Source organism: Leptodactylus fuscus, chromosome 10 (genome assembly GCF_031893055.1).
Source record: "Leptodactylus fuscus isolate aLepFus1 chromosome 10, aLepFus1.hap2, whole genome shotgun sequence".
In the NCBI taxonomy this organism is placed as follows: domain Eukaryota; kingdom Metazoa; phylum Chordata; class Amphibia; order Anura; family Leptodactylidae; genus Leptodactylus; species Leptodactylus fuscus.
The window spans coordinates 85,184,296-85,211,520 of record NC_134274.1 but is presented as its reverse complement, the minus strand read 5'-3'; the positions used below and the strand labels follow the sequence as shown (position 1 = coordinate 85,211,520).

Here is a 27,225-nt window from a genome sequence, read left to right as displayed (position 1 = left end):
TCGCACAACAGCCGGTGTTCTGGCAGATGGAGGCGATGCTGGAGGGTTCGGAGGCTAGCAGTGGGCAGTTGCCCATTAATATAGCTGCTCTTCATACCATTAGCTGTCTTCTCTGACTTTTCCAGTAAAAGGCCCATGTAATATGGGAATACGGCTTGTCACTCCATAGGTTCTACTACAGACGGCACTATATACAATATTTACATGGTCAGTTATAGTTTACAAGTTAATACATTTAGTCAATTTACCAAATGCTAAGAAACAAGTGAGTTTCCTAACTATAATGGGCCGTTGTTCTTAGGAAACCTTGTAGGCCTTTTATCTCTTATCACCTTGCACCATTTGTTATCAGCTTCATGGACCAACGTACCTGGCCGCTCTACTTCCTAAAATACAGATATAAAAAGAAGACCAAGCGAACACAAAGCAGCAGATCATCAGAAGTTTGAGAAGCCTTCTAGAAGACATGGTGCACCTTCTACTGCTGCTCTTGGTGGGCACGGCCTTCGCCCAAGAATCTGGTGAGTCAGTGATGAAGACAAACCTTCTCATTGATGCTGATACATATTCAGACTGGATATCCAGTGTTATAATAGTTCATACTGGGGGGGCTGGCATACACATTACATATTTGCCCCCCGACTTGTCCCTGGAAACAGATGTCAGGGAAGATTTCGGCTGCTCGACCCTTTTGTTATTAAGGACGGAGGTCTCTCTCATTGCTTGGCCATAGTCTTCACACGTGTTGAGGTCACATCTGTCTCGCTCCCAGGTAAGCAAAGGTCACCCACATTTTTACTGCGATGTTTTTGTTCCCAGGAGATGACACTCAGGAAAACTTTGCGGACAAGTTGATGGAAACTTCCCAGGATGAAAGCGATAACATGGAGGAGACATTTGATGAGGCTGAGGGTGAGAATGAGAGCGAAGACGAGTGGGATGGAAATGACTTGTCTATGCTTGAAGAATATGACAACCTGAAGCCAGATTTTACTGAAAACGCTGAAGATTCCGAGTGTCCTGAGAAAGGAAGATGTAGATACCATATTTTCCTCAATCCCAAGTCCTTCCTATGGGCCTGGGTATGTTTCTATGTCTTATTTATTAGCCTTCCCATCCTTTGTGTGATGTCTAAGTGTATACAGTATATTCTCCCATTGTAAATGTCCACTGCTTCATTAACCTTCTGCTTTCTCTCTGTTCTTTTTGCTTTCTTAGTTTACCTGTCTTCGAAGGAAAGGCAACCTGGCCTCCATCCACAGCTCCAGAGCCAATCTCTTCCTGGCGAGAGCATTCAGGAGACACGTCCGCAATTCCATCTATGTCTGGATTGGCGTCGCTAAGGGAAGGAAAGTAAGTACAGCGACATTTTCTGTGTGTACTTGTATCATCAAGCAATGGCTCCCCATAGAAGGGAACAATACTGGACATCTTACTAGAGCTTGGTGAGGCCATCTCTCCCCATTGTCCTGGGGCAGAAGGGCTCAGTACTTGGCATCCATTCCCCAACCCTTTGCTATTGGAGAGCAGGAGTCCCGGGCATATTTGCCTAGTCCATTAGACCTGTGCTAATCCCTTAGTATCTCTGTAGATCTATGGACTATCTTAAGGGGCAGTTCATTGTAACCTATAGGACACCCTAAGCAGTAGTCTGTCCCTAGTGTCCATCTTACTGTGTGTTGTTTTCCATTATTTTGTGAATTTGTATCCAACTTTGACCTTATTTGTAGCAAAGCCGATACTGCAATGTTGACGGATCCCGCCTGAACTATTCCAACTGGTCTTGTGGAAACCGTAAGAGACGAGGACTATGGTGTGTGGCCATGAACAAACTCAGTAAGTACAGAACACAATATTGTCTCATTGAGATCAATGGAAATTATATTATATATTACTCACTAAATAATAAGTCATCATTACAATTCCTAAATTACTTCCGATCTAATAGTAGAATCTGTGTTACAATCCTGCCTCGTGTGAACTCGGCCGCAAGCACAGAAGCCGCCATTACCACCATGTTGTCTGTGCGGCTCCTTTTCAGACCTTTGTATCAACATGATCATAGACTAGAACCAAGCCCTGAGGATGGACGACTATAGTCCTGAGTGTCTGTATCTATTAACCCTTTACTATCTTCCTTACAGCCGGACGCTGGGTGTCTGTAAATTGCCGCAGAAGACTTCCATTCGTCTGCAGTTACTGAACGTCGGCCCGGCTCATCTCGCTTTACGCAGCGGCTTTAGATGACTGTAACGCGACGAAGTTGGATTAGTAGCGGCCTCCTGTAATCCACCGTCCACCATTTGCATTGTCCAGATTATAACCTCCTAACCTTCTGCTATGTGGCTTATAATAAAAGTATGAGACGTTTACATGGAATTGCACGCGTGATGGTTTCCTTTATTATTTTATATCCTTCATGGCTGACTCTACAGACTATGATGTGCAGTTTGGGGTCACCAGGGGACAAGGCTGGCCGACAGTATAATGCTCCACATGGTATATTATGCTCCACAGTGCCCTCAACAGTATAAAATGCTTCCCTTGGCCCCCCCAACCATGGCCCCATGTGGTATATAAATGTTCCACACAGTATAATATGCTCCCCAGAGCACCAACACAGTATTATACCCCTTAGTCGCCCCACGCGGTATAATATGCTCCCCAACAGCCCCACACAATATCCTATGTTCCATACAGTACAAAAGTCTCCCTTCTGTCACCCCCTCCAATATAATACTCCAAAGTGACCCACACAGTATAATATTTTCTCCAGCCCCTGCCTCCCGCCATGGTCTAATGATCCACAATGGCCCCCACACAGTATAATACGCTCCTCACAGATTTACTGGTACTACGGTGGACTAGTTTGAGCGTGGCTGCTGCTGATCAATTATTTGAAGGTACTGTGGTAGAACAGTTGTGGCAGGCGGGTCACTCTCGGTGTTAAAATCCGCCTTAACGCTCCCCGTGTGAACTTACCCTAACAGCGTAATGGAGAAACACTCGTCCACAGTCCCCTAAGCCCCAAAATCATACAAGAGTGGTAGCAGGGATCGGCTAAGTAGAGGTGCTCTAAAGGGAGCAATGGTAATCGGCGGGTCTGTGGTGTGTATGGTGGCGGTAGTAGATTCTCCTGGCTCACTCTCTGTAGTAAGTCTCCTGCCTTACGGAGGTTGGGGCACCATTAATGTTGGTGCAGGATGGAGGATTCAGGGTTCTCCATGGGGTCAGTCAGTGACTCTGAAACCCATGGCATCATGATGAGGGAGCAGGAGTTGGAGTTGGGCTGTGGAAACACATAACATTAGAGTCAGACTTGGTGATTTGGGTGGCTGCATTTCCCACTTGGACCATGGCAGTGTGAATGGAATTTCTCCATCATAGTGAGTTATGATGAAGTTATCTCTAGAACGGCCTGATCACTACAGTCCTGAACTGATATAAAGCTGTGACCTCGGATCAGTAATGAGTGAGTTATGTTGCAGTGGGCTGCATTCACAAAAAAGTGACCCACACCTTATACATTTTTTTCCAGCCCCTGCCTCCCGCCATGGTCTAATGATCCACAATGGCCCCCACACAGTATAATATGCTCCTCACAGATTTACTGGTACTATGTGTTAGGATTGGGTCCTGCAGGGTTCAGTCTCTGTGAACAGCGCCACCTGCGAGTCAATTTAACCCTCGCCCTCGGCCTCATGTAGTAGGGTGTCTGGAGTGTACGTCCAGCCTTCGGCCTACTGAGCATGCTCAGACCTATTGGTACCGCTCACAGGCTAAGTGCTATTTCTCACTGTCACGGAGCAAAGGTATACGTCTTCCTCCGGATGGTCTTTTGAATCAACACGGACGCAAGAGGTCGGGAGACAACAGCAATTTATTGTAATCCACAAAGTTAGTAGCCGGCGGCGGTCACATCAACCGTAATAACAATAAGTCCACAGAAGTCACAATCCAATGATAACTTTGGTTCCTTGGTCCTGTAACTAAGTCCTGGCTCTCTGCAGAGCTGTGCACAGGCCGGCTAACACATACTAACTGCAAGCTACAACTATATACTAAACTGTTACTTCCTCTATCTGTGGGTGGGAAGGGCTGAGTCACAGATCCTTCCCCCCTCACCTATACCAAGGAGAGCAGACTCCCTGTCTACTATGGACAATGCACCGTCCAACATCTTCTTGGAGACACTGATCAGATTATCTCCACCCATTGTCCTCACTGGTCCTCACTAGTTAGAGGGATTTGCATACAATGTGCTAACACACTAGACCCTAATCAGCCAACTACACATTGATGTATATAACAGGTTAGAGAATACATTCCACATGAAATATATATTACACATTGCCTATAGTATAGACTCTAACCATCCCGTGACAACCCCTCCCCCTCTCAAAACATGTGCATGACACAATTGGCCTACACAGGTAAATTGGGGAATGCACATCAGTCTCTATAGCTCATATGTCCTCCTGCCGGGATAACCCATCTGCGTTCTGGTGTTGGTTCCCTCGGCGGTACTGAATGGTAAAGTTGTAGAGTTGAAGGGCTGGCATCTGGCAAAAAATCCGGTCGATCCATGTTGGCGTCTCTCTGAGCTTGGCTTCGGGTCACTGCTCCCACAAAGTGGCACTGTAGATTTCCAACATCGTTGCCTAACAGAACATCGGCCGGCAGCCCGCTCATCACACCAATTGTGCATCGTTTTGGTCCATAACCATAGTCGAGTTCCACGGTAGCTTTAGGAATACGTTTCCGAGTACCTCCTGCCAACTCGATAGAAAGGCCAGGGCCCTCCTCTAGGGCCTCGGGTCGAACCACTCGGGGGTCCGCTACCGTTAGGAAAGCTCCCGAGTCCCGGAATCCAACAACTGTTCGGCCATCCAGTAGGACCTCCTGCAAGTGCTTCCGCTGAAGGTTTGCGGGATGTGTGGCGGAAGGCTGAATCCCATAGACCCCTGGAGGTGGAACAGATGGGTCATTCATGGAGTCATCTGGAAATGGGGCCAAACTTTCAGTCCTAGGGGTGGTTCCCAGGTAGTGAATAGGCCGGGATGCCACGGTGGCCCGTGCCCCCATGTTAACAGGGCAACTAGCTTGCAAATGTCCAGGCCGCCCGCACCCAAAACATCTGCGCTCTAGCATTCTTCCAGTAGGTCGTTGTCTAGGGACAGGGTTGTTCATAGCTGGAGGCCGATGGGCTGGGGCAGGGGTAGAGGGGGAATTGTAATCCTGAGGCCGGGCACGAAAGGTGGGTGGCTGGATGAAGGGTGTCTGGCGGACTGTGGTAGTTTTCCGCTCCTCTGCAAACAACCTCTTCCACTGCGGCTTGATGGTCAGGCCCTCATCTGCAAGGGAAGCAGCTTGCTCCACTGTGGCTGGGTTCCGTTCCAGCACCCACTCACGGATCTCAGCGGGGCACTGGGAAAAGAACTGTTCCTTAAGTATGACTTGGAGGATCTTATCGACTGTGACAGCCTCCTCTCCTTCTAGCCAGCGCTTGCATGCTTGCTTCAACTTGTGGGCGAACATGTGGAAGGAGCTTCCCCCATTGTAAGACAAAGAGCGGAATTGAACTCGGTAGGTCTCTGGAGTGACGGCATAATACTTCTGCACCGCTCTTTTAATGGCCTCATAGTCCCGCTGATCACTAGGGTCCATGGCTCTGAGAGCTTCCGCAGCCCCATCTCGTAGGTGCCCCACCAGATACCGGACCCAATCCTTCTCTGGGACTTCCATCAGGTGGCACTGGTGTTCGAAGTCCTGAAAATATCCATCAACATCCCCAGCCGCTTCATCAAAGGTCTTGAAGTGTTTATGGGAGACATATGGTGGTTCTCTCACTGTTGGGCTGGGGGCCGACGTTTGATTATAATTCCGCGTAGTTATCTCAGCCATTCGCATTTCATGCGCCATTCTTTCCTTTTCATGCGCCATTCTCTGTTCCTCCTTCTCCGTTTCCTGAGCCCTCTGTAATGCTCTACTCCTTTGCTCTGCAGTTGCTCCTAGCCCCAGCACTGCCAACTCCTCCTCATACAAAACAACCCATCTGCTCTTTTGGGTCTGTACCTGCCACTCCCGTATCTCTCCAGTCTCCTGGGGGCAGCCCTCCTCATGGTCGCTTTGCAGGGTCATCTCCTCCAGTGCCTCGATCAGTTGATCTTTCGTTCTTCCCTGGTAACTCAGGTTTAGTTCCCGGGCCCTTACTTGTAGACTTGCCATAGTCCAGTTCCTGTATTCTGAGGTTGTGGCTCCATTAATCGCTGGGCTGCTGTAGTCCATCTCGCTGTCCGCTGTTGATCCCACCGCTGCCACCAGTTGTCACGGAGCAAAGGTATACGTCTTCCTCCGGATGGTCTTTTGAATCAACACGGACGCAAGAGGTCGGGAGACAACAGCAATTTATTGTAATCCACAAAGTTAGTAGCCGGCGGCGGTCACATCAACCGTAATAACAATAAGTCCACAGAAGTCACAATCCAATGATAACTTTGGTTCCTTGGTCCTGTAACTAAGTCCTGGCTCTCTGCAGAGCTGTGCACAGGCCGGCTAACACATACTAACTGCAAGCTACAACTATATACTAAACTGTTACTTCCTCTATCTGTGGGTGGGAAGGGCTGAGTCACAGATCCTTCCCCCCTCACCTATACCAAGGAGAGCAGACTCCCTGTCTACTATGGACAATGCACCGTCCAACATCTTCTTGGAGACACTGATCAGATTATCTCCACCCATTGTCCTCACTGGTCCTCACTAGTTAGAGGGATTTGCATACAATGTGCTAACACACTAGACCCTAATCAGCCAACTACACATTGATGTATATAACAGGTTAGAGAATACATTCCACATGAAATATATATTACACATTGCCTATAGTATAGACTCTAACCATCCCGTGACACTCACCCACTGAGCATGAGCGGTGAGGTCACTACCACCTCCCCTACTGGGCGGGAACTTCCCTTTAAAAAGTGTGAGCCGACACCCACCCAGCGCTCACACTTTGAATCAGAATCACTGAAGTTGTTAAAGACAGTAGTTCAGGGCTAGCTGCAGTTTTCAGGCAGGTGCCAGACTAGGCCTCTGTGTGGGCTTTTCCTTGCCACTATCCGCTCTGTAGTTCAGTACCTGTAAAATCCTGAACTATCAGCCCTACTCCAGGCTAGGAGCCGTGGACTCTGTTCCAGCCTGAGGCGCTGATAGCAGGTGTGGTTTCTCAGATAGCTTCCTTTACTGTCTAACTACCTTTGTTACTCCTGGCTGTTACAGGAGCTGCTGTGGTTGCTGACCTGGGGTGAGTTATCCCTTGGCAGCCTTGTTTGTTTTCAGCTGTACTGTGCACCTGTCCAGTGAGGTTAACTGGAAGGGCACTGTTGCAGCTTGTTCACATTGTGTACCGCGCCGCATGTCTGCCAGTGCAGCTTAACTGGTAGCACACTATTCAGACGTACAGCCACCCATCATTGGGCCTGTGGACCTCGCTGCAGTGCCTTGCAGACTAGGTTCTGCCATTTAAAAATATTATTTTTTAATAAATACACAGAACCGTAATACTATGGTGGACTTGAGCGTGGCTGCTGCTGATCAATTATTTGAAAGTACTATGGTGCTGATGCGTGTATGCTCACCCCTTTACTACTTATATTATACGGGATCTGCTTTATTATAGTTACACTCCTGATTGAAAGTCTTGGTCTTTCTCAATGCATTGCAATACATTAGCATTGAAGTGTCAAGACTAGAGATGAGCGAACAGTGTTCTATCGAACACATGTTCGATCGGATATCAGGGTGTTCGCCATGTTTGAATCGAATCGAACACCACGTGGTAAAGTGCGCCAAAATTCGATTCCCCTCCCACCTTCCCTGGCGCCTTTTTTGCACCAATAACAGCGCAGGGGAGGTGGGACAGGAACTACGACACCGGGGGCATTGAAAAAAATTGGAAAAAGTCATTGGCTGCCGAAATCAGGTGACCTCCATTTTAGACGAATAGTGGATTTCAAATCCGGGTCATATGAGAATGTGAACTTTGTGACTATGAGACAGGGATAGCTGTACAGGCAGGGATAGCTAGGGATAACCTTTATTTAGGGGGGAATGTTATTAAAAATAACTTTTTGGGGCTCTATCGGGTGTGTAATTGTGATTTTTGTGAGATAAACTTTTTCCCATAGGGATGCATTGGCCAGCGCTGATTGGCCGAATTCCGTACTCTGGCCAATCAGTGCTGGCCAATGCATTCTATTAGCTTGATGAAGCAGAGTGTGCACAAGGGTTCAAGCGCACCCTCGGCTCTGATGTAGCAGAGCCGAGGGTGCACAAGGGTTCAAGTGCACCCTCGGCTCTGCTACATCAGAGCCGAGGGTGCGCTTGAACCCTTGTGCATACTCTGCTTCATCAAGCTAATAGAATGCATTGGCCAGCGCTGATTGGCCAGAGTACGGAATTCGGCCAATCAGCGCTGGCTCTGCTGGAGGAGGCGGAGTCTAAGATCGCTCCTCACCAGTCTCCATTCAGGTCCGACCTTAGACTCCGCCTCCTCCAGCAGAGCCAGCGCTGATTGGCCGAATTCCGTACTCTGGCCAATCAGCACTGGCTAATGCATTGTATTGGCGTGATGAAGCAGTGCTGAATGAGTGTGCTTAGCACACACATTCAGCTCTACTTCATCAGGCTTATAGAATGCATTGGTCAATCAGCGCTGGCCAATGCATTCTATTAGCGTGAACTGAGTTTGCACAGGGGTTCTAGTGCACCCTCGGCTCTGCTACATCAGATTGCTACATCTGATGTAGCAGTGCCGAGTGTGCATCAGATGTGTAGTTGAGCAGAACTGACTCAGCACTGCTAAGTCTCTGCATTCGCATAGGAATGCATTGGCCAGCCTTCGGCCAATCAGCGCTGGCTCTGCCGGAGGAGGTGGAGTCTAAGGTCGGACCTGAATGGAGACTGGTGTGGAACGATCTTAGACTCCGCCTCCTCCAGCAGAGCCAGCGCTGATTGGTCGAGTTCCGTACTCTGGCCAATCAGCGCTGGCCAATGCATTTCTATGGGGAAAAGTTAGCTTGCGAAAATCGCAAACTGACAGGGATTTCCATGAAATAAAGTGACTTTTATGCCCCCAGACATGCTTCCCCTGCTGTCCCAGTGTCATTCCAGGGTGTTGGTATCATTTCCTGGGGTGTCATAGTGGACTTGGTGACCCTCCAGACACGGATTTGGGTTTCCCCCTTAACGAGTATATGTTCCCCATAGACTATAATGGGGTTCGAAACCCATTCAAACACTTGAACATTGAGCGGCTGTTCGAATCGAATTTCGAACCTCGAACATTTTAGTGTTCGCTCATCTCTAGTCAAGAACAACCCACCGGGGGTCAAGTTGAAATCACCCACGCCCCCTCCCCCCCTGTAAGAAATTCCCACTAACACAGTTTTCCTCTAATCCACGTCATAATCCGCCCCCTCACAATGGTGGTCTATGGAGACCGCCAGGCTACTTTATTCCATGAGCGGTATGTTGTCACTCACAGAAAAAAAGGAGCGAGCTGCCCTTTCTTCAGGCGGATTCTGCGGCTCATCTCGCAGCAGCAACATCTGGAGTCGGCCCATTTATTTGAGCCTACTCTGGAGGGGGAAGCCATGATTGTCGGAAGCCACGACAGTCGTGGAAGGCGGGTCACTCTCGGTGTCAAAATGTGAACTTACCCTAACAGCGTAATGGAGAAACATTTGTCCACTGTCCCCTAAGCCTTGAAATCATACAACAGCGGTAGCAGGGATCGGCTAAGAAGCTGTGCACACAGCGTGGATGGAGGATGGGTGTAGTGATGTTTGGGCTTACAGTGGCTGTAGATTTGCTCTAAAGGGAGCAATGGTAATCGGCGGGTCTGTGGTGTGTATGGTGGCGGTAGTAGATTCTCCTGGCTCACTCTCTGTAGTAAGTCTCCTGCCTTACAGAGGTTGGGGCACCATTAATGTTGTGCAGGATGGAGGATTCAGGGTTCTCCATGGGGTCAGTCAGTGACTCTGAAACCCATGGCATCATGATGAGGGAGCAGGAGTTGGAGTTGGGCTGTGGAAACACATAACATTAGAGTCAGACTCAGTGATTTGGGTGGCTACATTTCCCACTTGGACCATGGCAGTGTGAATGGAATTTCTCCATCATAGTGAGTTATGATGAAGTTATCTCTAGAACGGCCGGATCACTACAGTCCTGAACTGATATAAAGCTGTGACCTCGGTTCAGTAATGAGTGAGTTATGTTGCAGTGGGCTGCAATCACAAAAAAGACCCTCGTAAATAGACCCAGGAACCTCCAAAATCTGCTCCAACTGGGGTTGTCTTCTTCTAAGCCTCTGGGACCCACCATTGAATCACAGACTGGATTTTTTCTGGACTAGTAACACCCTGCCAACCAATGCCAACACTCACAGTGCCATCCAGATTGTCCTCCATGTTGGAGACCTCTACTTATTGTGTCCTCTTATACTTGCTCCACTACTGAAGACCGCTCTAATGTTCCAATAAACATGACTGTGCCTTCACCCCTCTATACAGTCTGTGGCTGCTTCTTCTGGTATATTAATGTTGCATGTACCTCAGAGGTCTCCCCCCCCTGTATATATAATATGGAGTTGGTCAACTATAGTGTTTCATGTAAGACATGTTGTCAAGTCGCTGAATATTAAGAACGTGAGTCTGTAAATGTTTCGGTCGTTACTCTTAGGAAATCCTGTCCACTGTTTTTCTCTTATCATTTTGCACCATTTGGTATCAGCTTCATGGACCGACGTACCTGGCCGTACAAGTTCCTAAAATGCAACCAGATAAAAAAAAAAAAAAAAAAAACACCCACATTTCCAATACTTCTGTTCTGTTTCCAGGAGATGATGCTCAGGGAAACTTTACAGACAAGTTAATGGAACCTGCCGAAGAAGAAGGCCATACCTTCGAGGAGAGGAATGATAAAGACTTATGTCTGCCTGAAGAGAATCACCAGCTGGAGCCAGATTTTACTGAAAAAGCAGAAGTTTCTGAGTGTCCTGATAAAGGAACCTGCGGCTACCATGTTTTCCCCCGTCCTAGAATATTCATATGTGCCTGGTAGGGTTGAGCCGATCTTGACTTTTCAGGATCGATTTTGAAATCCGATTTCCGATCATTTTTCATTCGAACCCGATCTCAATCAGAATTCCAATCCCAAAGCAAGTCAATAGGATTTTTTTACTAATCGGAGATCAGATTTTAAAAACTATCCTATTCGCTATACAGCATGGAGTATAACAAGTGAACGCTTTAATTGTTAGAATCCACGCTGTGTAGGGATTTTTTTAAATCACTAAGTAGCCAGAGAAATTTTTTTTATCCTCTGGTTACTTAGTCCCCCCTGGTGTCCACTTACCTGCAGAGATGGCTGGTCCGGTGCCCGGTGTTCTCATTCTTCTTCGCCTCGCTGCCCCCTGCCTCCCAGGTTAGGAGAGTGTGGGTGGGTACTGGGAGGGGAGATGTCACGTCTACCCGCCCTCTACCCGCCCACACTTTCCTAAGCCACAAACCCCGCCTTCTTCCTAGCTCTTTAAACACTAACCTGGGAGGAGGGTGCAGCGAGGCAAAGAAGAACGAGAACACCGGGCACTGGACCAGCCATCTCTGCAGGTAAGTAGCTACTAGAGATAATAGCTAGTCTCCCTTTAGAATGAATGGTCGCAGCCGGCGCGCAGGGAGTTAAGGCTGTGTGCCGGCTGCTTCCATTCATTCCTATGGAACCGCAGTGGAGCCTTCACACTGAGTATACACTCCGCTCAGAATGAGCGAAGCGTATACTCAGTGTGAAGGCTAACATTGTTAGCTTTTCCCACAATGCTTGGCCAGTAGCAAAGGGAAATAGGGAAATAATCACCGATCTCGATCCCACCTAAAAAGATCGTGTTCAGAATTCCAGTCGCGATCGTGACATTTTCTCGATCGCCGATCGGAATCCGATCTTTTCTGAACACGATCGCTCAACCCTAGTGCCTGGGTATGTTTATGTGTCTCATTTATTACTCAGTTGGTTGAGGATATTCCCCAGTGTTCAGATGAGGGATAGCCGGGTAACAATAGCAGGTTACACACACCTCTGTATTGTCACCATGATTTTTTGATGTTCCATATTAGAACCTTGAACTGGTGACATCATCAGAGGAAAGGAGCAAAGCAGCAAACTGCTACAAAAGTAACCTATTGCTTCCTCTATTTCCTCCTGTAGACTGCCTGCCGCTTTAGGAGAGGACACTTGAGCTCCATTCATGGCTGTTGTGCTAATAATTTCTTGGTGACATTGCTGAAGACGCACGTTAGTAATTCCGCCTATGTCTGGATTGGTGTTATTAAGACAACTAGAGTAAGTACAGCGACATTTCCTATATGTACTGTTGACATCTTCCATCGGAGCCCCAAAGAAAGGGTTAATACAGGAAGCCATAATGGGGCCAGATAATGGCATTGCTCCCCATTGTCTTGGGGCAGAAGAGCTTCATACTTGGCATCCATTCCCTAACCCAGTGGCGGATCCAGGGTTTGCGGGGGGCTGGGCAATTGACTTTGGCGGGGCCCTACTTACTGGGGGTCTTGCACTTCTAACCTGTACTTCTCAACTGTTGAAGACTAGAAAGAGGGAACAAAATGTGCGGCGCGCGCAGCACGCCGCAACAAATTAGGCCCCACCCACTTTTATGTTGACTCCACCCATTCTCATTCAATTTTCATGTGATTCCACACAGTATAATCCTCCTACAGTCACCCGTAAATTATATCTCCCCCCATTTCATATACACCCTTCATCTACCTCTAGTTTCATGTCCCCCCCTCTATCTCTGTCCCCAGTTTCATGCCATTCTCCCCCTTTATCTGCCCACAGTTTCATTTCAGCCCCGTCTCTGCCCCAGTGTCATGCCATCCCCCCCTTCATCTGCCCCAGTGTCATGCCGTTCTCCCCCCTTCATCTGCCCCAGTGTCATGCCGTTCTCCCCCCTCCATCTGCCCCAGTGTCATGCTGTTCTCCCCCCTCCATCTGCCCCAGTGTCATGCCGTTCTCCCCCCTCCATCTGCCCCAGTGTCATGCTGTTCTCTCCCCTCCCTTCATTTGCCCCAGTGTCATGCCGTTCTCCCCCCTTCATCTGCCCCAGTGTCATGCCATTCTCCCCCCTTCATCTGCCCCAGTGTCATGCTGTTCTCTCCCCCTTCATTTGCCCCAGTGTCATGCTGTTCTCCCCCTCTTCATCTGCCCCAGTGTCATGCTGTTCTCCCCCCCTCCATCTGCCCCAGTGTCATGCCGTTCTCCCCCCTCCATCTGCCCCAGTGTCATGCCATTCTCCCCCTCCATCTGCCCCAGTGCCATGCCGTTCTCCCCCCTCCATCTGCCCCAGTGCCATGCCGTTCTCCCCCCTCCATCTGCCCCAGTGTCATGCCGTTCTCCCCCCTCCATCTGCACCAGTGTCATGCTGTTCTCCCCCCCTCCATCTGCCCCAGTGTCATGCCGTTCTCACACACACTCACCATTCCTCGTTCCCTCGCAGCTCTCTCCTCTCTCATACACATATTGTAGCCGTGATGTGATGACGTCATCACATCGCGGCTACAAATGCCGGAGGCCGGAGCTCAGCGTTAAAGCAGGAGCTGAGCTGTGACAGCTCCGGCTTTAAACGCCTATGCATTCAGCTCATCGGCGTCCTACCGCCGATGAGCCGAATACATAGGCGTTTAAAGCAGGAGCTGTCAGCTCCTGCTTTAACGCTGAGCTCAGTTGGAGTCGGGACATGCCGACCGGAACCATTTTGTTAGGTCCCGGCCGCGCTGCGGGGCCCCGCTAAGCGCGGGGCCCCGGGCGGTTGCCCGGCTCGCCCAGCCCTGGATCCGCCCCTGCCCTAACCCATTGGCTGGACTGAATTGCTCTGTATCCCTGTTAGGTTGTTTGGGGGACACCGTCTGCAAAGCTGGGTTTAGCGTATATCGATGGACTGAATTGCTCTGTATACCTGATTTGGGGGGACACCCCATTGAAATCTCGACTCCTGTCCCTGCAGTATATAGCTCTGAAAAGCGCTGTTGTTGTTCTTCCATTTTTCTTGCCTACTAGAAGCTAATACCTATCTAGCCCTCAGCAGGTTTCTTCTTTTCATCTCTTACAAGCTGGAGGCAGGGGAAGAAGCGCAATGATACATTTCATAGAAATACACTGAAGATTCTGCACACAGCACACACAGAGGTTACAAAGGATGGTTGTATAACTCAAGGAGTTTTATTGCTCCACCACTAATCATTTCGGAGACGCACTTATTATCACTGTACTCCTGTTTTCTTAGATAAGTCAGACTGGTAGTCAGACTGTGGTCACATGACATAAAGAAAGAGTGCATAAAGTCGGTAAGTTTTATGTGTTTTCTTAAACTCCATTCCTTATGTCAATTATTCCTAGTGGGCACGATACTGCAATGTCGACAGATCCGGTCTGAACTATACCAACTGGGCTTGTGGAAACCCCAAAACACGGAAACGCTGGTGTGTGGCCATGAACAGACTCAGTGAGTACAGACACGACCGGCGCCCCCATTGGATTATAAACGTTATGGATTAGGCCCTTTAATCACTTCTTCTAACCTCTCGTATCTTTCTTTCAGCTGGAAAGTGGGTGTCTTTAAGTTGCCACAGAAAACTGCCATATGTCTGCACTTACTGAGCGTCTCCTGTCAATGGCTGGAACGGGAGATTGGGGTCTCTACAAGCCCTGACTCCCCCAATTACCTTCATAAACATGTGCTGCCTACGCTCCACCTAATCTTCTGCTCTGTGGTTTATAATAAACACATTACACATTTCCAGGATGCGCTTTGGTTTCCTTTATTATCCTCATTGACAAAAATAAAAAATACCGCAACCCGATGGAAATATCAGATCGCTGCAAAATTTTGTCTCAAGCTGATATGTAAATGGCTACAGGCGTGGTCTGATTAGACTCTGGGTCTGACCACCAGAGGGCGTAAAGTAGGGCCACCACTGCTGCTGCCGTATACAAAGGCTCGCAGAGGTTACCCTTGGGTAGTGAGAAATCACTGACATCCAATGAACACACTATATGGCTAACATTACAGACTCTGAAGTATACATTTTTTTGGGACACCCTGTATATACCTGTGGTCCAAAGATGGGCAGGCCTGCAATGCTCAAATAAGTGTCTATCAGTGATAGTGTCCGCATGGTCTATCTACATATATTACTTTGAAAAAAAAACCGCGAATAGTAATGCGCATTACGGGACATTTCAGGACAAAAGATAAAGATAATTTGTCATTATACACATATTTATTAGCAGGGGAAGCATGTCTGTCCTCTGTCCTCTTCAGAGCGCCCCCGCCTCCCTAGACTAGTATTGTAGACATGCAGGGAGTAGGTGGGGCTTAGTGAGGCTGGAGAGTGTGGGCGGGGAGACGTGAATGCATCACTCATGTCTCCCCTTCCAGTACCCGCCCACACTCTCCTAAGCCCCACCTTCTCCATAATACTAGTCTTGGGAGACGGGGGCAGGGCACTCTGAAGACAAGTGGACAGAGGACCGGACCAAGAAGAGGAGCTGGGAGCTGTAGCTATGCAGGTAAGTGGACAACGGTGGTGTGTGTGGTGTGTGGGGTAGTAATCACTACACAGCGTTGGGTCCAATAATTTTTGGACTACATGCTGTTTAGTGAATAGGATTGTTTTTAAAATCCAATCTTCGAATGATCGGAAATTGGATTTTAAAAACGATCCTGAAATGTAAAGATCGGCTCAACCCTAAGTGCTGACGATGTAGCAGTGTCCAATGTAGCAGAGCTGGACCTGCTACACACTCAGCGCTGCTACATCGAGACTGCTACATTGGTAGAGCTGAGTGTGTAGCAGGTTCAGCTCTGCTTCACCTCGGCATAGGAATGCATTGACCAGCGTTGATTGGCTGAATACTGTACTTCTGTATGGCATTCGGCCAATCAACGCTGGTCAATGCATTCCTATGGGAAAAAGTCAGCTCCCGCATATCGCAAGCTGACAGGGATTCCGAACAGATAGAACCCCAAAGAGCTGGGTGAGTGACATCCCCCCTAAATAAAGGTAACCCCTAGCTAACCCTGCCTGTACATCTGTCCCTGTATCACAGTCACATAGTTCACAGTCCCAAATTAATCAAATGTTAAATCTCCGATTCGTATAAAGTGGAGGTTATCTGTTTCCAGCCGCCAACTCTTTTTTTTGATGCCGCCGTTGTTGTAGTTCCTGTCCCATCTCCTCTGCACAGTTATTGGTGCAAAAAAAGTGCCAGGGAAGGTGGGAGGGGATATGAATTTTCACTGAGTTTGCCTCATGATGTTCGATTGGAATAGAATACATTGAACGGCCGGATATTCGATCGAATATGTACTCAATCGAACGGTGTTCACTCATCTCTAGTATTTAGGATTCTGTACTTGGTGACAAAAAAAGTACATGTGGATATACAAGATAACAAATATATTCAATATCCCTCAAAAACTACCCAGAAGTGTAATGGATGGCATTATAGGGCGGGAATAAGGTGTAGGACGGGAATAAGGTGTAGGACGGGAATAAGGTGTAGGATGGGGAATAAGGTGTAGGACGGGAATAAGGTGTAGGACGGGAATAAGGTGTAGGACGGGAATAAGGTATAGGGCGGGAATAAGGTGTAGGATGGGGAATAAGGTGTAGGACGGGAATAAGGTATAGGGCGGGAATAAGGTGTAGGACGGGAATAAGGTGTAGGACGGGAATAAGGTGTAGGACGGGAATAAGGTGTAGGACGGGAATAAGGTATAGGACGGGAATAAGGTGTAGGACGGGAATAAGGTGTAGGACGGGAATAAGGTGTAGGATGGGGAATAAGGTGTAGGACGGAAATAAGGTGTAGGATGGGGAATAAGGTGTAGGACGGGAATAAGGTGTAGGACGGGAATAAGGTATATGACGGGAATAAGGTATAGGACGGGAATAAGGTGTAGGACGGGAATAAGGTATAGGACGGGAATAAGGTGTAGGACGGGAATAAGGTATAGGACGGAAATAAGGTGTAGGACGGGAATAAGGTGTAGGACGGGAATAAGGTGTAGGACGGGAATAAGGTGTAGGATGGGGAATAAGGTGTAGGACGGGAATAAGGTGTAGGATGGGGAATAAGGTGTAGGACGGGAATAAGGTGTAGGACAGGAATAAGGTGTAGGACGGGAATAAGGTGTAGGACGGGAATAAGGTGTAGGACGGGAATAAGGTGTAGGACGGGAATAAGGTGTAGGACGGGAATAAGGTGTAGGACGGGGAATAAGGTGTAGGACGGGAATAAGGTGTAGGATGGGGAATAAGGTGTAGGACGGGAATAAGGTATAAGACGGGAATAAGGTGTAGGATGGGAATAAGGTATAGGACGGGAATAAGGTGTAGGACGGGAATAAGGTGTAGGACGGGAATAAGGTGTAGGATGGGGAATAAGGTGTAGGACGGGAATAAGGTGTAGGACGGGAATAAGGTGTAGGACGGGAATAAGGTGTAGGATGGGAATAAGGTATAGGGCGGGAATAAGGTGTAGGACGGGAATAAGGTGTAGGACGGGAATAAGGTGTAGGACGGGAATAAGGTATAGGACGGGAATAAGGTGTAGGATGGGAATAAGGTATAGGACGGGAATAAGGTATAGAACGGGAATAAGGTGTAGGATGGGGAATAAGGTGTAGGACGGGAATAAGGTGTAGGACGGGAATAAGGTGTAGGACGGGAATAAGGTGTAGGACAGGAATAAGGTGTAGGACGGGAATAAGGTGTAGGACGGGAATAAGGTATAGGACGGGAATAAGGTGTAGGACGGGAATAAGGTGTAGGATGGGGAATAAGGTGTAGGACGGGAATAAGGTGTAGGACGGGAATAAGGTGTAGGATGGGAATAAGGTATAGGACGGGAATAAGGTATAGGACGGGAATAAGGTGTAGGATGGGGAATAAGGTGTAGGACGGGAATAAGGTGTAGGACAGGAATAAGGTGTAGGACGGGAATAAGGTGTAGGACGGGAATAAGGTGTAGGATGGGAATAAGGTATAGGACGGGAATAAGGTATAGGACGGGAATAAGGTGTAGGATGGGGAATAAGGTGTAGGACAGGAATAAGGTGTAGGACGGGAATAAGGTGTAGGACGGGAATAAGGTGTAGGACGGGAATAAGGTGTAGGATGGGAATAAGGTATAGGACGGGAATAAGGTATAGGACGGGAATAAGGTGTAGGATGGGGAATAAGTTGTAGGACGGGAATAAGGTGTAGGACGGGAATAAGGTGTAAGACGGGAATAAGGTGTAGGATGGGAATAAGGTGTAGGACGGGAATAAGGTGTAGGATGGGAATAAGGTGTAGGACGGGAATAAGGTGTAGGACGGGGAATAAGGCGACCACTATTCTTCATTTTTCCCCCACATTTAAACAATAATGGGATTTGCCTGCTCCGAGAAACAGTTGATCTGTGGGGTCCTAACAGTCTAAGGGATCAGTAGGGATTAGAGATGAGCCAACAGCGTTCCATCGAATTGGTATTCAGGCTGCTCAAGATATTCCATTCCAATTGAATACCACGCGGCAAACGCACTAAAAATTTGTATCCCCTCCCACCTTCCCTGGCGCTTTTTCTTTCTTTTCTTTTTTTTTTTTTTTTTTTTTTTGCACCAATAACTGTGCAGGGGAGGTGGGACAGGAACTACGACAACCGCGGCATCGAAAAAAAAAAAAAGTCAGAAAAAGTAATTGGCTGGCTGAATCAGGTGACCTCCGCTTCATATGAATGGGGGATTTCAGATTCGGTTCATATGAGACTGTGAACTATGTGACTGTGAGACAGGGATAGATATACTGTGGGAGGGGGAGGGGGCATGGCTAGCCGGCAACCAGAGCGGTCGCATCTGCTGTGAGCTCCTGACTTGGACACTTTCATCCGTTTCTTACCGGCGGTGATCTCAGCCATCCATACAGATAACAACCCCGAGGCTCTCCTCCAAGCCTCTGTCTGCTATTTTGGGGTGTTATTTCACACTTTTACAGCGCTCCTGAGGATATAAACTGTTGCGGCCTTCTGTCCCACAGGACCCGGCCGCCATCTTGTTTTTGGACTTACCTGCTGCCGACTTGTTCCAGCTCCCGGCGTAGTCCCTCGCAGCTCTGGACCGCTCATCCGACCCAGGAGAGGACCTCTGGCGCGTTCCAGCCACTTACTGCCTTCATCCAGCTCTCTTACTTTACCGGGCAGCTGATCATAGGAGTCACGACCGCCATTTTGTTTTTTTGCGGCCTGCCTTCTTCTGGAGTCACCACGGCCTGCGGAGCGCAGGAGACATCTCCCGCGACATCACAGCTGCTTCTGGTTCTGGAGCAGCCTGGAGAGGAGGTATTTCGAGGTACGGAACCTCAGATTCTGGATCTCTTCTCCCAGACCCGGCAGCCATTTTGAGTAGGCCTCACTAGGATCCCTAGCCTAAAGTGTAAGGGCCGGCCCCTGATGTGACTTCTACGCAGAACCCAGATCCGGAAGAAGGGGTGTGACTTACCGGACAGCTATCCGGCTGTGATTTGCGCCCAGCTCCAGACCTACCCATCTTGGAGCGCAGCCTGCCTCTCTGCATGAAGCAGCAGCTACAGACCAACTACACTGAGACGCCTGCAGCTGCCCTTCAGTTTAACCCACTCGTATCCTGACATGGAGGTGAGCCGAATCTGCATTTCTCCCTTCCCCTGGAGTTGGAAACAGTAGCAGGCCACATTAATCTGCACTTGAGGACCTATGATAAGATAAGATAATCCTTTAATAGTCCTACATTGGGGAAATTCCAGCATGTTACAGCAGCCTAGTAATACAGGATAATACACAGTAATATAATACAGACGCAGACACACATATGCTGAGAAGAGAAGATATACTAGGAGTCCATGGCAGCTAAGGAACGGAAGAGAAAGAAGGAAGACTTCATGGTCATCGTCATAGTCATTTAGTTGTCTGTGCGGAGTGTCTTCGCTTGGTCTGATGTAAATTATACAGCCCGGTCGCGGTTGGAAGGAAGGACCTGCGATAGCTTCTTCTCACACTTGGGGTGAAGCAGACGGTCACTTACAGTGCTGCCAAGTCCCATCAAGGTCCCATACATGGGGTGGGATTTCTTCTCCCGCATGGAGGTCACCACAGACAGTATCCTTCTGTCACCCACCACCTGTACTGGGTCCAGGGGGCTCCCCAGGACAGAGCTGGCCCTCCTGATCAGCCTGTCACGTCTGTTTCTGTCCCTGGTTGATGGACTGCACCCCCAGCAGGCCACACCGAAAAAGATGGCTGAGGCAACCACAGAGTTGAAGAAGGCCCTAAGAAGTGTCCCCTGGACTCCGAAGGCCCTCAGCCACCTGAGCAGGTAGAGTCTGCTGTGGCCCTTTCTGTGCAGCGCCTCCAGGTGATCAGCCCAGTCTAGTTTATTAGTGAGGAGCACGCCCAGGTACTTACAGGTCCTGACTATCTCAATACATATTCCCTGGATCTCCACCGGGGTCGGAGCACCTCTCCGTTTACTAAAGTCCACCACCATCTCCTTGGTCTTCCCAGCATTAATACTGAGCTGGTTCCGCTGGCACCATTCAACAAAGTCCAGGTTTAAGTCTCTGTATTCCCTATCGTCGCCATCAGTGATAAGGCCGACTATAGCAGAGTCATCGGAGGACTTCTGTAAGTAACAGCTGGATGAGTTGTGCCTGAAGTCAGCAGTGTACAGTGTGAAGAGAAATGGGGCAAGAACTGGACCTTGTGGTGCCCCCGTACTACAGATCACAGTGTCAGACACACAGTCCCGGGCTCTCACATACTGAGGGCGGGTTGTCAGGTAGTCTAGGGTCCAGTTGGACAGGTGATGGTCCACTCCACCAAGGTTCAGCTTTTCCCTCAGTAGCCCTTGCTGAATGGTGTTGAACGCACTGGAGAAGTCAAAGAACAATATTCTCACAGTGTTCCCGGGTTTCTCTAGGTGAGAGAGAACTCTATGAAGAAGGTGGATGATGGCGTCATCTACCCCAATGCCCGGCCGATAGGCAAACTGGAGGGGGTCCAGAGCGGAGCTCACTAGGGGGTGTAGGTGTGTCAGGACCAGTCTCTCTGGGACCTTCATCAGGTGAGATGTCAGTGCTACGGGTCGGTAGTCATTGTAGCCCACCGGGTTGGGTATCTTTGGGACTGGCACCACACAAGATGTTTTCCACAGTCGAGGTACCACTCCCAGCTTTAGACTCGTATTGTACATGTGTGTAATAATACCACACAGCTGGTCACTGCACATTTTAAGAACTCTTGCGCTTATACCATCAGGTCCTCCGGCCTTGTCTGCTTTAATAAACCCTTCTGCTACCCTCCTCCCCTATATCTCCTCTCCGGAAAGTTTTACATTCATATCCCATAAGTGGTGTCCCTGACCCTCGATATCTACGGTCCTCGGCTAGAGTTATTCTACATTCTTTCCGCACTCCCACACCTGGGCTTTCTTGCCCTCCCCTGCAGCCCCCTGCCGCCTTCTCTAACAGGGTCTCATCCGAACCTCCCCTGTGGATTAGTCGTAGCAGTTAAGATTGGGAAAGGCTGTCTTACCTACAGGAATATCATCCCCACTACTGCACTAAGAGACGTAGAACCCAATTATACCTGATACCTCGCTTGCAGAGGACGACTGTCTGCCTAGACGCTGAGATTGTCAACCTTACCTATTGATATTTGGGGACCTCTCCCCTCCCTGTACCTAAGTGAATCTCCAAGAACACTCTTGTCTATGTTGTCATTTAGACTGATGCTCTCTGTTTGCTAGATGTTATAGTCTTGACCTCGTCCCTCTCCCTCACTTATATTGCATCCATCAAGATGGTTAAACCAAATAAAGACAAAGGCATAGACCTCGCTGGTACTCCCAATCAAACTAAACTCCAAAGTGACTTGCAAAAGTATCTTAGAAAGAAAAATCGACAATCTCCCGCCGGATCGCTGAAAATGGCGCCTGACCACAATAGGGAGCCTGACACAGGTGATGACTCGGATGCTGAGAGTAATATTGACCAGGACCGCCTGGAGGATAGCACCTTCTTAAGAACATTTCTACAACAAGCTCTGTCAGCCGCCCTAGACCCAGTTCTTCAGCAACTTGAGGATATTAGAGCGGAACTTCATCATATAGACAGTCGAGTCTCTACTCTAGAAAGCGCATATCCTTCAATTAAATCTCATAATGACCTCACTACGTCTCAGCTGGCCCTGCACAAAGATTACATCGATTGTTCTCTTACTCTACTTCACCGCCCTCATCTCTTCTCTCTCCAGCAACCCTAAAAGGATTTTTGAAACTTTTCACTCCTTACTCACAGCCAAGGTGCAGACGCCATTCACAGTCCTTAGTGCTGATGACCTGGCCACGTATTTCCATGATAAAATTGATAAGATCCATCAGGAAATAACTGCCAAAGCCCCAGGTGGCATTGATCCCATCACCTACCATAGTACTGATCCCCTCACCAACCGCACTTCAGACTGTCTTTTCTCATCTTTTCAACCTGTTACAGAAGAGGAAGTCTCTCAGCTACTTTCTTCATCTCGCCCTACAACCTGCAGTAGTGACCCCTTCCCCTCGCACCTTCTCCAACCTCTGTCGCCTGCTGTCACGACTTGCCTTACTAAAATATTTAATCTCTCTCTCTCTCTCTCTCTCTCTCTCTCTCTCTCTCTCTTTCTCTTTCTCTTTCTCTTTCTCTTTCTCTTTCTCTTTCTCTTTCTCTTTCTCTTTCTCTCTCTCTCTCTCTCTCTCTCTCTCCATCCTCCTTCAAGCATGCTGTTATAACTCCGCTATTGGAAAAACCCCACCCTGTGCTGCTAACTATCGACCCATCTCTAACCCGCCCTTCATCTCTAAACTTTTGGAACGCCTGGTCTATTCTCGTTTAAACCGCTATCTCTCTGCTAACTCTCTGCTTGACCCCTTACAATCTCTGCACTCTACTGAAATGGCTCTCGCAAAAGTCTCCAATGATCTCCTAATGGCTAAATCCAATGGTGACTTCTCTCTTCTTATTCTTCTGGACCTCTCTGCAGCTTTTGACACTATTGATCATCATCTTCTCCTCCTCACTATGCTCCGCTCAGTCGGCCTCAACGCCACTGCGCTCTCCTGGTTCCCCTCTTATCTCTCAGACCGCACTTCCAGTGTATCATTTGCGGGCTCTGTTTCTTCCCCTCTTTCCCTTGCTGTTGGGGTTCCTCAGGGCTCGGTCCTAGGCCCCCTGCTCTTTTCTCTCTACACAGCCCCCATTGGACAAACCATCGCCAGATTTGGCTTCAGGTACCATCTTTATGCTGATGACACCCAATTATACACATCTTCCCGTGACATCACCCCTGCACTCATACAGAACACTAGTGACTGTCTTTCTGCTGTCTCTAATATCATGTCCTCGCTCTATCTGAAACTAAATCTCTCTAAGACTGAACTACTACTGTTTCCACCATCTAACAGATCTGTCCCTGATATATCCATTGCAGTGTCAGGCCTTACTATAACTCCTAGGCAGCATGCCTGCTGCCTCGGGGTCATGTTTGACGCAGACCTTTCCTTCACCCCGCATATTGAATCACTCGCACGTTCATGTCACCTCCTCCTCAAAAACATCTCCAGAATACGCCCTTTCCTCACCAGAGAAACACTAAAGACACTTATTGTCTCTCTGATTCATTCTCGCCTTGACTACTGTAACGCCTTACTAATCGGTCTTCCCCTCACTAAACTCTCCCCTCTACAATCTATTCTGAATGCAGCGGCCAGGCTCATCTATCAGGCTAGACACTACAGCGATGCCTCGGGTCTGTGCCAGTTGCTACACTGGCTGCCTATTCATTATAGAATAAAATATAAAGTTATCATCCTCCTCCACAAGGCTCTCCATAATGCCGCACCTCCCTACATTTCCTCCCTCATCTCCGTCTACTGCCCAACCCGTGCTCTCCGTTCACTCAATGGCCTAACACTTACATCCCCTATTATCAGAACCTCCCACGCTCGTATACAAGACTTCTCCCGAGCTGCATCACTTCTCTGGAATGCTCTACCCTGGACAATAAGATTAACTCCCAATTTCTACAGTTCCAAATGCAAACTAACGACACATCTTTTCAGACAGGCCTATCACAATTTCTAACGTAAACCCTTCCATGCTATAATTAGAATCCCCAAAATTTAACCCTCCTCTGTCCCCGCTCCCACATTACCCCACATGATATGATGTCTTTTCCAGATAACTTTATTTGTCCAAGCTCCATCCACATGTTACAGGACACCACTAGTGATGGCTCATAAAGTTTTGTTTGTGTAATGACAGTAACCTCTATTACAAAAGTGTCTGACCCCTGTATAAGCAATGCCGCCCCTCCTACCTCTTGTGTCACCCCCCCTCTACCTCATAGATAGTAAGCTCTTGTGAGCAGGGCCCTCAGTCCCATTGTGTGAAATGACGTTCTTTGTTATGTATCTGTCTGTATTTGAACCCTACAAAATGTACAGTGCTGCGGAATATGTTGGCGATATATAAATAAATTTATTATTATTATTATTATTATTATTATTATTATTATTATTATTATTATTGTTGTTGTTGTTGTTGTTGTTGTTGTTGTTGTTGTTGTTGTTGTTGTTGTTGTTGTTATTATTATTATCAAAGAAAACCACAGTTGCTGCAAAACGTAAGACTTAAGTGGCTTTCTGAATCTTGTGCTAATGAGGCTTTGCAGTAAATTGCAATCCGAATGTCTGATCCTCAAGGAGTCTCTGGTGTGCCGGGAAATCAAGAGGATTAAAGCAGACAAGGTAGACTTGTACCGCCCGAGGTGCACCGCCGCAGGCATGACGCCGCCGATCGCCGGAGTGAAATCTGGCCCGCGGAAGTATTTTGAAAGTTGAAATTTTGACAAAGTGTCTACGGAAGTGGAAATTCTCTCAGGGGGAAGCTCCCCTCGGCCCTGCCCAGGAGGGTGAGCCCCATCCCGGTCTGGCGCTCGCTGCAGGAAGGCCTCCTCGGGGGCTCCGATTTTTTTTCAAAGTGTCTGCGGAAGTGGAAGTTCTCTCAGGGGGAAGCTCCCCTCGGACCCTGCCCAGGAGGGTGAGCCCCGGCCCGACTTGCCTCCCCTAGGCCCGCCCGGTCCGGAACCCGGTTCTCCCTGCAGACCTCGCCTCGGGGCAACCCTCCAACTCCACATCTCCCGGCACTTTCCGCCGGAGTCAAAAACAGCACTACCTCTTCCTTCCGCTGGCCCTCGAGAGTCCTCACCGCTCCCCCAGGCAGGCTTCCACGGGAGGCGGATCGGACCCCACCATTAAGCCCCCTGACAAACAGCCATCCCTGGAACTCTCTCCGGGCCCGACTATTAAGCCCCACCGCCGACCCTCCGGGGCCGACTATTAAGCCCACTGCCAGAGATAGCACTCATGGTAATCTCTCTGGGCCCGACTATTAAGCCCAACCGTGACTTATGCCGGGAAATGTGACTTATGCCGGGAAATGTGACTTATGCTGGCAAATGTGACTTATGCTGGCAAATGTGACTTATGCTGGCAAATGTGACTTATGCTGGCAAATGTGACTTATGCTGGCAAATGTGACTTATGCTGGCAAATGTGACTTATGCTGGCAAATGTGACTTGTCCGCCCAACCGTGACTTATGCTGGCAAATGTGACTTGTCCGCCCAACTGTGACTTATGCTGGCAAATGTGACTTGTCCGCCCAACCGTGACTTATGCCGGCAAATGTGACTTGTCCGCCCAACCGTGACTTATGCCTGGAAATGTGACTTGTCCGCCCAACCGTGACTTATGCCTGGAAATGTGACTTGTCCGCCCTGTGCCTGGGCTTCCATGTATTGGATATCTCTGTCATGGTACGATAACCTTACATACAATTGCTATCTTTTAGAAACCCGAGACGGATGAAGAAGAACTGATTGCGCCGAATCCTGATGACATCACCCTTGCCTAAGGCGACCACTATTCTTCATTTTTCGTGGGCTAGTTATAAAATCCTACGAGGAGAGAGGACTATGTATTTGGCTTGCCTGTGTCAATGGCTGCTCCGGTCATAAATCTTTATCTGTCATGATTTCTAAAGATTGCCTTATTGCCTGGTAGGCACAGCTCAGGTTATAACACTTTTGCAGTCCTGACTTCTCCACCTTCATTTCCTCTTTAGCTCCCAGGAGGTATCCGTTTCCTTTACATAGACTTAAGTAAGGTGGAGCGAGGGGTCGCTATTAGAGATGAGCGAACACTAAAATGTTCGAGGTTCGAAATCCGATTCGAACAGCCGCTCACTGTTCGAGTGTTCGAACGGGTTTCAAACCCCATTATAGGCTATGGGGAACATATACTCGTTAAGGGGGAAACCCAAATCCGTGTCTGGAGGGTCACCAAGTCCACTATGACACCCCAGGAAATGATACCAACACCTTGAAATGACACTGGGACAGCATGTCTAGGGGCATAAAAGTCACTTTATTTCATGGAAATCCCTGTCAGCTTGCGGTTTTCGCAAGCTAACTTTTTCCCATAGGAATGCATTGGACAGCGCTGATTGGTCGAATTCCGTATTCCATTCAGGTCCGACCTTAGACTCCGCCTCCTTCGGCAGAGCCAGCACTGATTGGCCGAAGGCTGGCCAATGCATTCCTATGGGTATGCAGAGACTCAGCTGTGTTGAGCCAGTTCTGCTCAACTACACCGTGTGCTGGTCAGCCCATCAGATGTAACAGAGCCGAGGGTGCACTAGAACCCTTGTGCACACTCAGCTCACGCTAATAGAATGCATTGGCCAGCGCTGATTGGCCAATGCATTCTATAAGCCTGATGAAGCAGAGCTGAATGTGTGTGCTTAGCTCAACTACTCCACCAGCGTAGTTGAGCTAAGCACACACATTCAGCTCTACTTCATCAGGCTAATAGAATGCATTGGCCAGCGCAGATTGGCCAGAGTACGGAATTCGACCAATCAGCGCTGGCTCTGCTGGAGGAGGCGGAGTCTAAGGTCGGACCAGAATGGAGACTGGTGTGGAGTGATCTTAGACTCCTCCTCCTCCAGCAGAGCCAGCGCTGATTGGTCAA

At 48.6% G+C, this 27,225-nt stretch overlaps 2 protein-coding genes across 2 annotated transcripts; both read left to right on the top strand.

Annotated features, from left to right (window-relative positions):
* The first annotated feature begins 466 nt into the window (after positions 1 to 466).
* Positions 467 to 14,736, top strand: LOC142219227 (snaclec 3-like). Its single transcript, XM_075288174.1, has 5 exons — positions 467 to 521; positions 820 to 1,082; positions 1,219 to 1,353; positions 1,731 to 1,836; positions 14,678 to 14,736. Exons 1-5 carry the CDS (start codon positions 467 to 469, stop codon positions 14,734 to 14,736), a joined length of 618 nt encoding a protein of 205 aa, XP_075144275.1.
* LOC142183177 (proteoglycan 3-like) lies at positions 10,269 to 14,634 on the top strand. Its single transcript, XM_075258116.1, has 5 exons — positions 10,269 to 10,272; positions 10,904 to 11,123; positions 12,070 to 12,112; positions 12,268 to 12,402; positions 14,476 to 14,634. Exons 1-5 carry the CDS (start codon positions 10,269 to 10,271, stop codon positions 14,632 to 14,634), a joined length of 561 nt encoding a protein of 186 aa, XP_075114217.1.
* Positions 14,737 to 27,225: the final 12,489 nt, after the last annotated feature.